At 31.9% G+C, this 16,258-nt stretch overlaps 1 protein-coding gene across 1 annotated transcript; it reads right to left on the bottom strand.

Moving 5' to 3' along the window:
- Positions 1–4,553: 4,553 nt before the first annotated feature.
- LOC149728675 (synaptosomal-associated protein 25-like) lies at positions 4,554–15,186 on the bottom strand. The gene is made up of 7 exons (XM_089888421.1): positions 14,994–15,186; positions 14,688–14,729; positions 13,763–13,811; positions 10,948–11,065; positions 10,502–10,639; positions 7,716–7,860; positions 4,554–5,620 (listed from the first exon to the last, which is right to left on the bottom strand). Exons 1-7 carry the CDS (start codon positions 15,060–15,062, stop codon positions 5,555–5,557), a joined length of 627 nt encoding a protein of 208 aa, XP_089744547.1. The 5' UTR covers positions 15,063–15,186; the 3' UTR covers positions 4,554–5,554.
- Between the last annotated feature and the right edge of the window lie 1,072 nt (positions 15,187–16,258).

Below are 16,258 nucleotides of genomic sequence, written 5' to 3'. Positions count from 1 at the left end.
TAAGTTTTTTCCATGGTCAGTTGTTACAGTTACCAGCTTATCATAAGTTAACATAGAATCATGCATTTACGTTTTACAATGGTTTATACATATTGTACTTTGACAACTAGAAAAATAAATTATTAACTTTTTGACACTGACTGGCTTGCATATCCACTAACAAAGCTATTGTAATCATTTCAGTTCCTTGTTGAAATTTGCAGACAATGGGAAACGTAGAACTACCAATCACACCATTATAACGCTATCAGTTTAATTCAAAACAAAGAACCACAAGTACAAGATTCTGTTCTTAAAGATACATTTTTTTCCATTGTCTGTTTGCTATTTATATCTTGGAAATAGCAACCACGCAAATTTAAAACATTAGACTTTAACAGGTAGCATGCAATGGTACTGGCCAAATGAAATTTACTAACAATACATTGAATGTATGAATGAATGTAACCTACTTTTTCTTCGCGTGGCGCCAGAAAACAACAGTCGTTAAACACGGGTGTTCTGTTTCATACACCTCGTGTCAGCTTCAAGTTAAAAAGTAAGTTACTTTATCGGTGATTATTTTTTTGCCATTAGGTGACTTGCCCAAGGACACATACGCCCACATTGGTAGCAGCAAAAAGGCTTGAACCCATTACCTCTGAGTTAGAGGCAGGCGCGCTAACCAACTGTGCTACGGCACTAGCATTCTTAATTGAAATAATGATTTGAGTCACTCCTTTTTATTACATGTACTTAAATGCAACACATTAAAAAGTGTACTCTCTAAAATATGCAGTAAAAGTACTATCTAAAATAGTCAGTTACATCAAACATATTTTATTGTAACACATTAAAAAGAATAATAATAATAATATAATAATAATAATAATAATAACTTTATTTGTCTCCTCTATTACGGTAGCGAAGATTCAGAAATATTCTAAACAAAAAGAGAGGATATAGCGACCAAACAAGCTGTTAAAACAGACTTACAGTTAAAACACAAGGCATTCATGTTTAATTATTATCAGGTCAAAAAAAACACCAAGAAAATTTAATTATTACAAATCCAAAAATAGAAACTATATATCACATGCAGCACAGTACTATTCAATACAAAAGACTAGCATGGTATACTGTTATATACTGCAATTATTTATGTCTTATAAACCTTTAAAAGATTAAACTAAACAGATACAATATATTACTAGAATTAAAGTCTTACATGTTCTCTAGATGCCTACCAGTACCGAGCCTTTATTAAACATAAAATAACACCCTATCTTGCAGATTGTAGCAGTAATCCAAAAGACAGAATACGATTACAGAATACACACATAGTTTAGTGTTTAAACATTCTAATAGGAACTCAAATTACACAATAAACATTTTTATATACTCTTTTGGTGAGAACTTATATTAGCAGTACACGTTTTGGACTGTGGTAAATTGTTGTGTAAAAAAATTACCAAAGCCTGCAAATTAACGTTGACAAATTGTATTTGAAAAATATATACACACTGTATAACGTAGGCTACGGTAATATACCGATAGTGATAGGTACAATTTCTTATAGTGTTCAGTTCAAAAATCGAGCTTAGCTTTAACAGTCTGTCTAAATTTATAATTGAAGCTACAGTTTAATACTAATTAGTAATTATTTGTAATTGCGCGTTTATGGGACCTATACATTCTTTTGATCAAGTTCTATTTATCAACAACAACACGCGAGTGGAGTAAAGTTCAAATGCACTCAACCGTAGCAAAAAGTCGGACGTCTTTACTGATATGGGGTGGGGGGAGATGAGACACCTTTTCATTCTATTTTCTTGTCGCATTTGGTAGTAAGCAAATAAAACTTAATGCAATGTAGAACCGTATCTCCACGGCTCCCATAGACCGTTGTTAATTGTTTAAAACACGATCAAAATATATATATTATGTGCTAAAGGGGTCTATGTTCCCCGACCCTACTGTAAGTTAAACTTTACCCTTTTCTTGAAATTGCGTACTAAACAGGAAGTTAAACTTTTTTGCAGCCAAATTTTATTGCATCTTGGAACCAAAAAACGTTAACACATACAATTTTGCGGCCACAATGGTTAAAGCGTTACGTGGCAAAGGGGCTTGCAAAATGCCCCTCCAATACGTTAGCTGACAACAAGTGCTCGTTTTAATAAGGAGGTTAAACATTAGCAGTTTTTAAATTTAATTTAAATGAATGGGTGTAACTTGCTTTATCCTCGCGAGGCCGGAACACGAGTGTCGTTATAACACGGATGTTCTGTTCCATACACCTCCTGCCAGCTTACGAGTTACCAAGTATGTTACTTTGTGTCTGTGAATGCTTATTTTTTGATAGTGGGGGAGGCGTCAGTATAAAGACAAACGCATGCCAAACTAAATATATAGTAGGATAGGGGAAGATGGGACATCTTTTCACTCTATTTTCTCGTACATTTTGGTAGCAAACAAAAAACATTCAGGAATTATAAAGACTTGTCCTCGCGACTTTCATAGACCATTGTTAATTGTTTAAAACACGATCAGGATATTTATATATTTCGTGCTAAAGGTGTCCCATCTTCCCCCACCCCACTATATATTTAGGAATGAAAGGCCTAATTATCGATGGTCACGAACAAAGCAAAACGAATGCTTGTAACGTATTGCACGGTGCGTGCCTTATACAAAAAAACACAATTATTCAACTGCTCGCTGGCCATATGCGTTGTTATAGTTCAATTATTCATATGCTTGAGAATAAGACAGATCCAACTCTGTTCTTATTTCAAGACTTGTAATTTACGCTTGCTACTGAAAACCTTGTTCTAGTTATAGCATCCGGACTTCTTTTTTTACAGCAAAATTAATAAAAATCTTGCAAAATGATTGCTCGTATACTTTTTGAAGCTCAATGGTGCTACAGTTATGTGTGTATGTGTGACACTTAACAGCAATTGTTGCAACCCAGTGGTGGTTAACGCTTTAGGGACGAGGTATATTTTAACAAATTTTCTGTTTTTGATCGACTGTCACATTTTGCTCTCTAGCGACTCAGGTGTTTGTGGTATCCAAAAACGATCAATTAGACATCTAAATTGTCAGGCACACACGCTAAGTCCCCCAAAAATATTACGAACTAAGTTACACATATACTCGTAAGCGGTCATTTTGTGTGTGAAACAAAACAACCATGTTTCAACGATATAGATAAGATACGACCCAATAAGACCGCTTGTTAGCCGTAAGATTAAAGCTAATCCGTGTTTACGAATACGGAAATCGTGATTATGCGGTAGTACGGTACGACCCTACGATCATAAATTTTTCATTCTTTCATGGCATATAGTCTATATACGCTTTATGACCAGTCGCATGCGAATCTGTCGATGCGGGAGAACTATATCGCAAAAAATCAATAGTTTCATTTGATCTAGATGCCTAATGCAAAAGTTTAATTATAGCGGTATAGCGTTCTCCGTGGAGGCTGACAAAATACATTATAGTGTACCGCCCATAACACGCCCCTTTTAGCGGCAAATTACCTTTACGATCCGAAAAGCAGCACTAAAATTTTCCACCGATTATGACGTACAAAAAACTAGGAGTTAAAAAGCCACTTAATTCCAGTTTTACCACACCAGCGCCGTTATACAATAGCCTACACTCAAATCACGACTAATTTTCGCTCTATATTTTTACATTAAAAATCATCGCGTAACTAAGAATAATTATAAACGTAACAATTAACGATGAGAATCGATTCATCGATTTGTGGACCTAGAACGAATCGAAATCTTACGTCACAGGGGAGTTGTGTGACGTCACAAACAATGTCTAACCCTAAATAGCAGTATTGCCTGTCAACACCTATTAGCGTCGTATATAGTAGGGTGGGGAAGGTAGGATCGGGTAGGATACCTTTAGCACATAATATCCAAATATCCTGATCGTGTTTTAAACAATTAACAATAGTCCATAGGAGATGTGATGATACGGTTTTATAATTCCTTGAATGTTCTGTGTCTACTACTAAATCGGACGAGAAAATAGAATAAAAAGGTGGCCCACTGAAACTCATTCTCATATTTTTTATCCACAGCTTGTTATAACGACTGTCGTTTAGTTGCGGTTTCCCTTCTCTTTATTGTTTAAAAATATGGTCTTTTCTGACATTTTCATAGCGTGTTTGGTGGGGTAAGATAGGACAAGTTTTCATTATCCCTTCTCGCCCCATTTGGTGGTAAACAAAGAATATTTATAGAACTATATAGCCGTGTCCCCGCGTATAATTTGTTCATTTTTTCTTGCAGGTCCATTAACATTTTTAAACTTCGGATCATAAAATACGACACCCGTGTTATAACGAATCGTTGCCCCGCCACGCAAGGATAAATAAGTTAAAAAAACTAGATTTATTCATTCATCGCGTATAAGCTGAATTTAACTTGTTGAAGCAATTGTAGTTAAGTGTCTTGCCCAAGGACGCATACGCCTACAATGGTAGCAACGACGAGTCTTGAGGTACATTCATTGCGTACTGAAGCGAGTATTACAAAACAGAACTATTTTGTGAGAGTTATATGTATTTTTAGTTGAAGATCGACAAATCTGCCGTACACGAGTTATATTACAGACTACATGGCCACCTAGAAGTAGCGACGAAAACACAAAAATAAAACAATTGCAAATCGTAAGGGAATATTGCAGTAGGAATGATGGAATATAACATGAACGACGACACGTTGGAGTCGTGACTAAAATTAGTGAAATAGGATCAATAAAATATAGATTAGATAAGGGTGCATGTGCAGTATCATACTCACAAAACGAAACAACAGTAATCAGTTCAGCTTGGCAAAAAGCTAAATATAAAGGGTGGGGGAAGTCGGGACACCTTTAGCACACAATATCCAAATATCTGGTATTTTTTATAATGATGTTTTAATGCCCTATACAGGTCGTTTTAAGCAGGGTAAAACCTTAAGAAAACACCCTGAATAAAATTTTCCAGAAGAGATTTTTGAATTTGTTAATTGTTTAGGGGAAAATAATATTTTATGCACAAATATAAACCATTATTTTCACACAGAAAGCACTGGGACATAATGAGACAGGGTCATGTTAAAATTCGATTCATATTATTTAAATTAAAAGCTATTGACCCGTTTGATCAATAGAAATTGAATCAGAATTTATCTGCCAAGTTTGCAGGACTTTCTACGGGAATGTAAACATCAAATCCAGAGGAAAAATTTGAAAATTTTTAATAAAATTTTTTTTTATGAAAAAATTAAATTTGAGAATCAATATAGTGTATCTTCATGGCTGTTAAGCCGTGCTGCTTAAAAATCTTCTGTGAGGCATGAAATATGCAAATGAGGCATAAATACTTCATGTGTGTTGTTGCGGTGACACGTAAGCGAGCGGAAACACAATTATACACATGAGGGCCACAGCAGTCGTGTGGCCATAATTTTGAAGTGTCATGGTTAGTTTAGACCCCATCATATTTTCACTTTATAGTTTATGGAATAAATAGAATAATATTGATAATACCAACTCAGTTTTAAGCTTTGAGAATCTTGGTGGCTCTTTCATTAGCTTGGTCTATCCTGGCATTGTTGGAGTCGGCCTAAAAATATAACAAGATTTTTTCACTAATGTAAACTATCTAAACATGACGAGGCACTGTTTGAATTGTACTTAATTTCTACCACGCTTGTAACTTTTCAAAAGATAACCCCGAATTTTATTTTTCCAATGCAAAACAGTAAAAAATATTTTTTTAGAATAAAAGAGAACCTAAAAATTAGGAGGTAATATATAAAGGCATCAGGCATGGCTATTGGGCCCAAAGTACAACGTGCTCACTTAGTTTCTATTTTCTATGTAAGTAAGACTTTATAATAGAAACTAGGAAGTATGGGAACTGACCGAAACTAAAGACTCATCATTATATTATTCAATACACAATACATGGAACCAGTGATGTAACCAGTATACAGATAAACAAGACGCACATAATTTATTAATGAGAGTGAGTCAGATAAGCATCTAAACAAGAAGCAAGTCAACAAGGAGATTTTGTATCTCAATAAAATGAACCTCTAAGCTGGTGGTCCTTAAACTGTTTTATGCTTTAAGTTTTTAACAAAAAAGCTTATCAGATTTACCCCTAATATGTAATATGGTGCTCATTTATTAAAAGGGAAAACAACTAATTCAGTTATATTGATTGCGACGGATGTGTTTGCTTTTTGGCATTGAGTTGTTCAAAACCTAAATAGTAAGCTACAATAACTACGATTGGCTCAATTTTTCTATCCCGTCAACTGATGTGGATTTTGATTGGTGGTTCATTCACCTTCTAAATACGTGGAATTTACCTCCAGGGGTAAATTTACCCCAGTTTAAGAAATGCTGCTCTAAGCTTTGGGCTTGGTGTTTTTATCCAAAAATTACATAATTCCAGCTAATTGTATCTTGTAATACAGCTGGGCTTAAAAGTAGTCTTGTAAAACCTTAAGCTGCCCTTAATATACATGTTAATTTAAACATTATGCATATATAATATTATATAGTAGGGTGGGGGAAGACGGGACATCTTTAGCCCCAAATATCCAAATATCCTGATCGTATTTTAAACAATTAACAACGGTTTATAGAAGTTGCAAGGATAAAGTTTTACAATTTTTTTAATGTTATTTGTTTACTGCCAACTGGGACGAGAAAATAGATTAAAAAGATGTCCCATCTTCCCCCAGCCTACTATATATATATAGTATATACATTATGCATGTTGGATATAGTAGGTTGGGGTAAGATGGGACACCTTTTCATTCTAATTTCTCGTTCCATTTAGTAGAAATAAAAAACATTCGAAGAATTATAAAACCATATCATCACAACTCCCATAGACCATTGTTAATTGTTTAAAACACGATCAGGATATTTGGATATTATGTGCCAAAGGTGTCCCGTCTCCCCCCACTCTACTATATACATTATACATGGTATTGCTAGCTATTAATTAATAATAGTCTATCATGTGTCATAAATAAACAAAAAAAAAGAAATTACTTGCTTAAGTAAAAATCAGTAAATAGGTAATTAAAGTTCATTTCAATGTGAATTGGAATTTTGATTTGAAAAGAAAAATATTGATTTTTCCCAGCATAATAATTGGAAATATGTTTCGCTTCATAATTATTCAGATTAAGTTGGATTCAAAATACTGATAACAAATAAAGATGTTGAAACTGCCTCTAGTATTATTAAAAATTTAAAAAAAGGGATTCAATTTTAATTAACTGGTTTTGGAGTCTAACAGGGCCGGTCTACAGCAGTGATTTCAAAAGCTTAATAAACATTTAAAGTTTACCGGAATTTCCTGCACTAAATTAATCAGTAAACATTACAACTATTAAGTAAGATTTGTTTCACAGGATTGAGTGGAACTATTTCTGCCCCCCTGTACTTTGAAAAGTTTGATGTCTATAGTCTATGGTCCTATACAGTTGCGAAGCAAAAAAAATTAAATAATTTTTTTTTAAGAAAAATAAACAAGTTTAAATTTAATGTTTTAGTTAAAAAAAATTTTTTTTTTAATTTAATTTTTTTTTAGAAAAATTTCTTTAAAAGGGGGTTGAGACCTCTGAAACCCTCTGACTGCACCACTGGCCACACATATACCAATATACAAACATCAGTGTAAACAACAGTATTACCTTGGTGTTAATTCGGTCAATTTGTTGGTTCTGTGCACTGATTTCATTTCCCATGTCAATAGCCATGTGTTTGAGGTTTCCAATCACACCAGCTACTTGCGTTAAGTTTTCTTCCATTTCATCTTCACGTGCGTCGTTCGTGACTCTGTGTAGTGCATGGTTTTTGGTTAATACAGGGTAAGAGCAAAAGGCTTTTCGTGAAAAATGATGCATGAAATAATTTTTCGTAAAAAATAATTTTTTAGGCATGAAATAACTTTTCGTGAAAAAAAGGAATTAAATAACTTTTTGTGAAAAATAAGTTTTTAATGCATGAAATAACTTTTTGTGAAAAATTATGCATGAAATAATGGTTTCATCGCAGTTTTATATTTTTAGTTGTAAAAAGTCAGATTCGGCTTACCAATCAAAATTAAGCTCATTTGAAAGAAAGTCTAACAATGTTTAATTTTTAACAAAAACCACACAAACAAAATTTTCATTACTTTATGTTCATAACCATAATCATACAAGAATACAGACAATTTTCCAGTTTTAAATCCGTAAATCAACACAAATCAATTCACTTGAGTTTCATTGAGAGCCATTCAGCAGATAATGAAAAGCACTTTCATATTCGGTGTTTGTATTATTTTGCGGCATTTTAGCGAATTACATCAAAACGACAATTTTTGGGAAACAAGGAATTTTTGCATTACACTAATTGTAAACTAAAAGCATAACATTAGAGATTTTTAGATACAACCCTATGTTTTACCAGCAAAATTTTAAGCATAAAACAGCTTTTACCCTGCTGTTAGGTGTTCATACAAACAAGCGGAGCCAAAGTATATTGCATTCACCACATTAATGAAATATTTATTGTATTGTAATATGAGTGTGGCAGAAATACACGCATTTCAATTTCTACTAGCAATTTGCCAGGTGTATCGTATTACCCATTGCTCAAAATGTAAACTTGGGTCAATGCCATCAAAATGTCAAACGAAAGCTACATGACACTGAAAAATGACATTCCTGTTCTAATACCAACATTCTAATTCCATGTCAAAAAAAAGAATTTTCAATCAGCCAAAAACAGGTAGCAGCATAGCTATAGCTTGTACAGGAAAAATGCATTAGAGAGAATATGTCTTCAATATTTATAAGCTTAATGCAGGAAGCTGGGACAGTTAGAGGAGCTGTATTGATATTGTATTGAATCAATGGATCACAAACTGCCAACTTAAGTGCCTTGAGTGGCTTTACCACAAAAACTAAATAAAATATATTTCCTTTTTTAAGTGAAAAGTGAAAATTTTTTTTAAGTACTTTTTTTTTAGGTGAAAATTTATTTTAAGTAAAATGTTCCGCAATAATGCAAATATTGAATTATAAAGTGTAGGACTGACTCTGTACATATTGTGACAGCTGTTTAAATTTAACACACAAAGCTTAGGTTAAAAAGTAAGTGAAAAATAAATATTTTTTAGTGAAATTTTTTTTTTGAAGTAAAATGTTTTGGAATAATGCAAATATGGAATTTATAAAGTGTAGGCCTGTACATGTGACACTATATGTGACACTGACAGGTGTGACACTATATGTGACAATATGTGACACTGACAGGTGTTTAAATTTAATACACACAGCTTTGGTTTGACAACAGGGTAGGACTGTATTAATAAATCATTTTTTTACAGGCCACAAAAATCAATATGTGAATGTAAAATTATGGCAATTGAGATTCAGTCCAAAGACATAGAGCCAGAGACTGTACTTTTTAATGGTAATTTATGTTCAAGCAGCAAGAAAAATCTTATTATACACAATTTAAATGTCATTATAGACTTGTACTTTTTAATGGTAACTATTTTAAACAACAAGGAATTTTTTTATTGTAATTAATATAGGCATGTAAATTTGTATTTTAGAATGGAAAACATTTTTTAACGGCAAGAAAAATTCCTATTACAATTTATAAGGCATGTAAATTTGTATTTTTCAGCGGGAAATTAGTTTTACACCAAAAAAATCTTATTATAATTTATAAGGCATATAAATTTGTATTTTTAAATGGTAAACAATTTCGAACTGCAAGAAAAAAATCTTATTATAATTTAAATGACATGTATCTTGTATTTTTTAACAGTCAACAATTTTCAACAGCAAAAAATTCCTATTATAACTTATAATGCAGTATATCACACTGTATAGCAATAGCATGTACTTAGACCGATTTCTCTTGGTACACCCTCATTGTTATCACAAATAATAAAAAGTCAATTAGATTTTCTTGTTTGCTGTGCTGACTATAGGAAGCTACATACGTTTGAATAGCCTACACAATAACCAGGATGTACATTACAATATATTATGTGTACATTAATGCTAAAATTAAAAGAAATACGATTCAATGGTTATTTTTTTTAAATATATAATAATAATCCTGAAAAATTTCCGCTAAAACGTAGAAGAAAAAAAGTGGTTTATTTATGTAGATGATAACTTCGAAAAAAAAAAAAAAATTCTACATAAATAAACCACTTTTTTTCTTCTACGTTTTAGCGGAAATTTTTCAGGATTATTATTATATATTTAAAAAAAATAACCATTGAATCGTATTTCTTTTAATTCAAAAAGAAATTAAAGTTGAACAAACTGTATGAATATAAAAAATGCTTAAACCATGCATTTCATTTAATTTTAAAAATTCTATTTTTTTGTCTATCTCTGGCAGTTCATTAAAAAATTTAAATTTTTAAAAATTAATACAAAATTATAAGAGTAAAGAAATTGAGTTTTACCTTGTTACGTAACCACCGCTGACTTGAGCCATTTCTCGCGGGTCTTGAATTCTCGCTGGTTGATTATTCACCACTTTTCCATCTTCATTCGACCCCCATGTTTTCTTGTATTCGCCACCTTTTTCAAAGTTTTTTGCTCTGTTGTTGAAGGTAAATGAATTCCATGTTTTATATTATGTGTTAAAGTACGAACTCATGTTTTATAAATTGTGGGGCAAAGTAGAGGGTGTTGGGTGTAAATTCCACCCCATGTTTCACACATTATGTAGTAAAGTATGGGGTGTTGGGTGTAAATTCCACCACATGTTTCACACAGTATGTGGTAAAGTCTGGGGTGTTGGGTGTAAATTCCACCCCATGTTTCACACATTATGTGGTAAAGTACGGGGTGTTGGGTGTAAATTCCACCCCACGTTTCACACATTATGGGGTAAAGAATAACTCACTTATTCCACGGGCACACACATAATCCACAACATTTTTCAAGTCCTTGTAGATTTTTCTCGGCTTGTTTCATGTCTTTGTTGATTTGGTCCATGCCCTCCTCAACACGATCCAATTGCTCTGTGACATCACAATTAACATTTACGTTATATATAACATTAAAAATTGGTCACAAAGCATAAAATGAGTTGGATTTGAAAACGATTCTATGTAGAAAATTAATTTAAAGTTTAGGAGACAGCATATAGCAATGCATGTTAACTCAATCAGTATTTACGCTATAAAAAAAAACTATAAAAAAATATTTAGTTAGGTAGCCTATATTATAATACATATGAATAAGTTTCTCGTAAAAATGTCATTTTTTTTGTACTGATGAGCTGTGATACAAAATTAGTGTAATAAGCCTGGCAGAAAAGGTTTATATACATATTTAGTATGCAGCTTTACAGGTATGCAAACGGTTAAAAAACAAAATCATTTCAAAAATATCAAATTTTCCTGCATTGCACCCTTTCAAAATAGAGTAACTAATAACAAAACGTAAACAAAATTATTAAGGGTTACGGGTATATATATATATAATATATATAAACTTCAGAATAAAAACTGGAATATATATATTTTTAATAATTTTATTTTCTTTTTTTTTAGTTTTTTAAGACTATAATAACAGTTACAGCTTGATAATTGATTGCTATTGTATCTCAATTGGCAGTGAAGAGCACTTAGATACCTAAACCCCTATTAAAACACAGGTACTCTACATTTAGAGTTTCCACATATAGGCCTATGCATTGCGTGCAAGAATGAGACATTTCTATACAGTAAGGTGGGGGAAGATGAAACACCTAGGAAACATAATATCCAAATATCCTGATCGTGTTTTATACAATTAACAACGGTCTATGGGGGTCGTAAGAATACAGTTTAAAAATGCTTTAAATATTCTTTGTTTACTACCAAATGGGACTGGAATGAAAAAGTGTCTCATCTTTCCCCACCCTGCTATATATTTATATACATATATTGTTTTCAAACTACATTGTATAGTTGAACAGTAATAAATTCCGTAAATCTAACCCCAATCTGGTGCTCATATAGCAGGGCGATTTTTGGGTTAAGAAACACAGTCAGGATCTTGTGCTACGAAATACAAAACACTGAACAGACAGACAAAAGTCCAGCAAATTTTATGATATATATATATATATATATATATATATATATATATATAATAGACATGTATATTTGGCCTAAATGGCATTGTCAGTCTCATATTTAGATAGAATAGGAGTTGACTGCAGTATAGAATTGGATTACACAAAAGATATATTTAATGTAGTGAATCTATTACAAGTAATAATTCATGATCATATGCAATACATTCTACACCATGATACTTCCCCTTTTATCATTTCCGATAAATATTATGAATAATCAAATATATATACAGTAGGATGGGGGAAGATGGGACACTTTTTAACTCTATTTTCTCGTCCCATTTAGTATTAAACAAAAAACATTCAAAGAAATATGAAACTATGTCCTCGTGACTCTCATACCGTTGTTAATTGTTTAAAACACGATCAGAATATCTGGATATTATGTGCTAAAGGTGTCCCATCTTCCCCCACCCTACTATAACTCAAGTAATAAACATTACTGAGGCAATATAACTAGGGATGCACATTACAGAATTTCGAATCCATGAGATTCGAATCCTTTTGTATTCGAATCTAATTACGGGATTCGGTATTCTGTTTAATGACGTCATTACACGTCATCTCATATACTATATTAACAATTTTTGAAAGTTATTAATTTTGAAAAAAAATATTTTTGTGTTTGTGGGACTTTCGAGAGTAAACGTTTCGTAACGTCTTTTCATAGCCTGCTATACGTTTCATGACGCAAAAACTACCCAATAGTACAATTTTTGATCATTTTACAGCTCATGATCCAACAAGGCTACTATGAAAGGGTCAATAAACTGACTTTTGTGGGTAAAATTTTTTTTCCTATAAATATAAAAAGATTCGAAATTCTAGATTCGGAATTCTAGATTCGAATTAAAGTATTCTAGGATATCCTAGAATACCTAATTATTCTGTAATGTGCATCCCTAAATATAACATAACTCAAATACTCAATGGAAAATTGACAGGTATTCAAAAACTTACATGGTATTAACTTAACTTAGCAAGAAAAGTAAAAACAAGTTTAACTGCTTACATAATTTAAATTTAGGAATGGGTGTATATTATGTATAGTAGTGTATTGTATATTACAATTGTTTATTTAATACAAATTTAACTGAGAGTCTGAGACTATTTATTTCTTATTGATTTTTTCAGTTCAAATACAAAAAGCTATTAACTATGAAATAAAAGAATAATTCAACAGTATCTGAATAACTACTACTTTTTAATTAAAAACAGTACATTTACTTGTTTTAGGCAGCTGCAAAATGCAATAAAATATTAATGGATTTTCTTTTAAATTTTCAGTAATTAGCAGCCAGTTGAGCCAGCGAATAATAATATTAATAATATATTTATTTGTCTCCTCGATTACAATAGCGAAGATTTAGAAACATTTTAAACGAAAAGACAATATATATATAGCAACAAAAAAACAGTTGTTAAACAAGCACAGTTAAGTTAAAAACATATTTAAACTTAATTTTACAAAAATAAACGCAGTCGCTCGCTTCACCTAGCAGACAGCCTTTTATGTTTAATTATTATAAAATTAGTCTTCTAATAAAAACACGAGTTAATTAGTGCACGGTTCGTCTTAAATTAATTTTCTCACCTCCTTGCTCATCGAGCATGACCAGTGTACGAATACCTGCATCCTGGGTCTGTAAGGAATTCAATACATCATTAAATATTCCACAATTACATCTTAAAACTCAATACTCAATGAAAATTTAAAATTGTATTGAAAACGCAGCATTCAATAAACTAAAAGTAAACGCAATGGCAGTTGGATTTAAAACGAACAAAATAGTATGAAAAAAGAGTAATGTTAGTCATAAAATACTGTGTTTTGGTTGTGACAATTTGTATAATAAAGTAACAACATCATAAAAGTGATGCATGTATATATTTGAAAATGATTTTAGGTGAAAAACTAAAACTTATTTAAAGATTACTATGCAACATTGCAGCATATAGAAATGCATAGTAAGACTAACAGTTTAAAACCACATTAATAAAATTCAATGATTATAATGCAAATTATGCAGACTTTGTTAAAAAAAGATTTTGTTTATCTGGAATCTAGCTGTCACATATGTATCAATCAAACGGAGCCAAATACTCAAATGGACTACAGACTAGCAAAAGTAGTGGATTGCTTTTAGTGAGCAGTTAACTACCTTATAAATTTTGCATGAAACTGCGGAGTTTTTAATTACACAGCTGATTATTTTCAACTTTCAACGTTAACACACAACCACGGCATAGTGTCATCTTAACTTTGGCAACCTAAGGCAGCAATTTTGTCCGCTTCTATATTGTTAAGTTCAAAACTACCATTTCTAAGGTTATTTATAAGGTGTTGTTTTAATTCTTTTTTAGAATGTGAAAATTACCAGATTCTAATATGGCTGGTCTTATTTACTGTCGCTTTTCAAATAAAAAATTAACAAAATTATGAATGCATTGGAACAATTATAAATTTAATTGTAAGATTGCAGAAATAGTAAAAAAACGTTGACAAATTTTTAACTTACCTCCTCCATCAAACCAACCATTCGCCGTGTACTTTCAAGGGACTGAAAAGAAAATTTGATTTAGCACAAATATATATATATACACAAACTTATATATATATACACCTTTAGCACATAATATCCAAACATCCTGATCAAGTTTTAAGCAATTAACAATAGTCTATGGGAGTCGTGAGGATATAGTTTTATAATTCTTTAAATGTTCTTTGTTTAGTACCAAATGGGACGAGAAAATAGAATGAAATGTGCCCCATTTTCCCCTAAAATATTGTCTATAGTTTAAAGCAATATTATCCCAATAATTACCTCATCTGTGATTTGATTTGCTCTCATCTGCATATCAGCAAGTTCATTTCTCATGTCATCGTCGGCCATTTTGTAAATCCCAACCCGTTAAAATGGGAGAAACCAAAACCAAGATGTTTAGAAAAACTTTTAAACTTTAAACTATATATACAATACAGTATGATATCTGAAATACTGGAAAAAATGGTGAAAATTTATGATTTAGATAGGTTAATTTTTGTCATAAATTTTGGGAACCTGACTTTATCTGCTACTCATAGAGTTGAACGATTCTTACGTAAAGAAATACAGTAAATAAAGATCTGGTGCTACGAAAACGTAACAGACAAAAATCAAGCCAAATCCAATTGTAAAATAAAATATATATATTTCGACTAGATGGCTTCGTCGGTTTCTTATTGAAATCGAATACAATTGAAATAGAATAGCCTGTGTATTTAGTTGACTAAACTGCTTTGTGTGGCTGTAGTCTTTACAGCAGTCGCAAAAAAAACTATCACCGAAAAAGGACAATGTTAAGTAAAAACAAAAACTGTTAAAACACGGTAATGTGTTTTATGCTTGTTTCAAGCCTACACCATTTACAGGAAGGTTACGAGAATGGGTTTTAAGCATATTACAGTTACGGGAAACTGTAATTTGCTTAAAACAAGCATAAAACACATTCACATAACCTCCCCGTAACTAGTAAATACCTAAAACACATTCCAGTAACTGTAATGTGTATAAAACACATTCCCGTAACTGGTGTAGGCTCAAAACAAGCTTAAAACACATTCCCGTAAATTAGTTTGCAGTTTTTCCCTTCTTTTCCGCATTCCCGTAAATTAGATTGCGATTCCCGTCGTTCCGTGGCCGTATTCCCGTAAATTAGTATTACCCAATATGAAACATTATCTACTTCAAGTCATTACAAAAAATGACCATCTTCTATCCCTGCTGCAGTAACTGCAATGTTCATTTCATCTAACCGCCTTTCCATTTCAAAAAAGTTTGACATCAGGTAAAGCTTTCAACATCTGGACAGCGAACTAACTAGTTTCCATTAATGTTCTTCCCTAGGGAACTTTTACGCTCCAGTTAAATTAACATAGTCCATCTAAAAACTAGGTTACCTTGGCCGATATGATTAAGTGCTGAATAAAACATGACGTTATATAGCCAAAAAAAGGACCTAAAAATAAATATTTAATAGACAAATATTGCATATGGGGTGTTGTTTGGTGAAACTATAAGTTTTAGACCATCTATTCTTTATTAGAAAG

The sequence above is a fragment of the Ciona robusta genome, chromosome 11 (assembly GCF_009617815.1).
Source record: "Ciona robusta chromosome 11, ASM961781v2".
Lineage (NCBI taxonomy): Eukaryota > Metazoa > Chordata > Ascidiacea > Phlebobranchia > Cionidae > Ciona > Ciona robusta.
The sequence above is the reverse complement of the archived record's forward strand: the minus strand, read 5'-3'. Positions and strand labels throughout refer to the sequence as shown.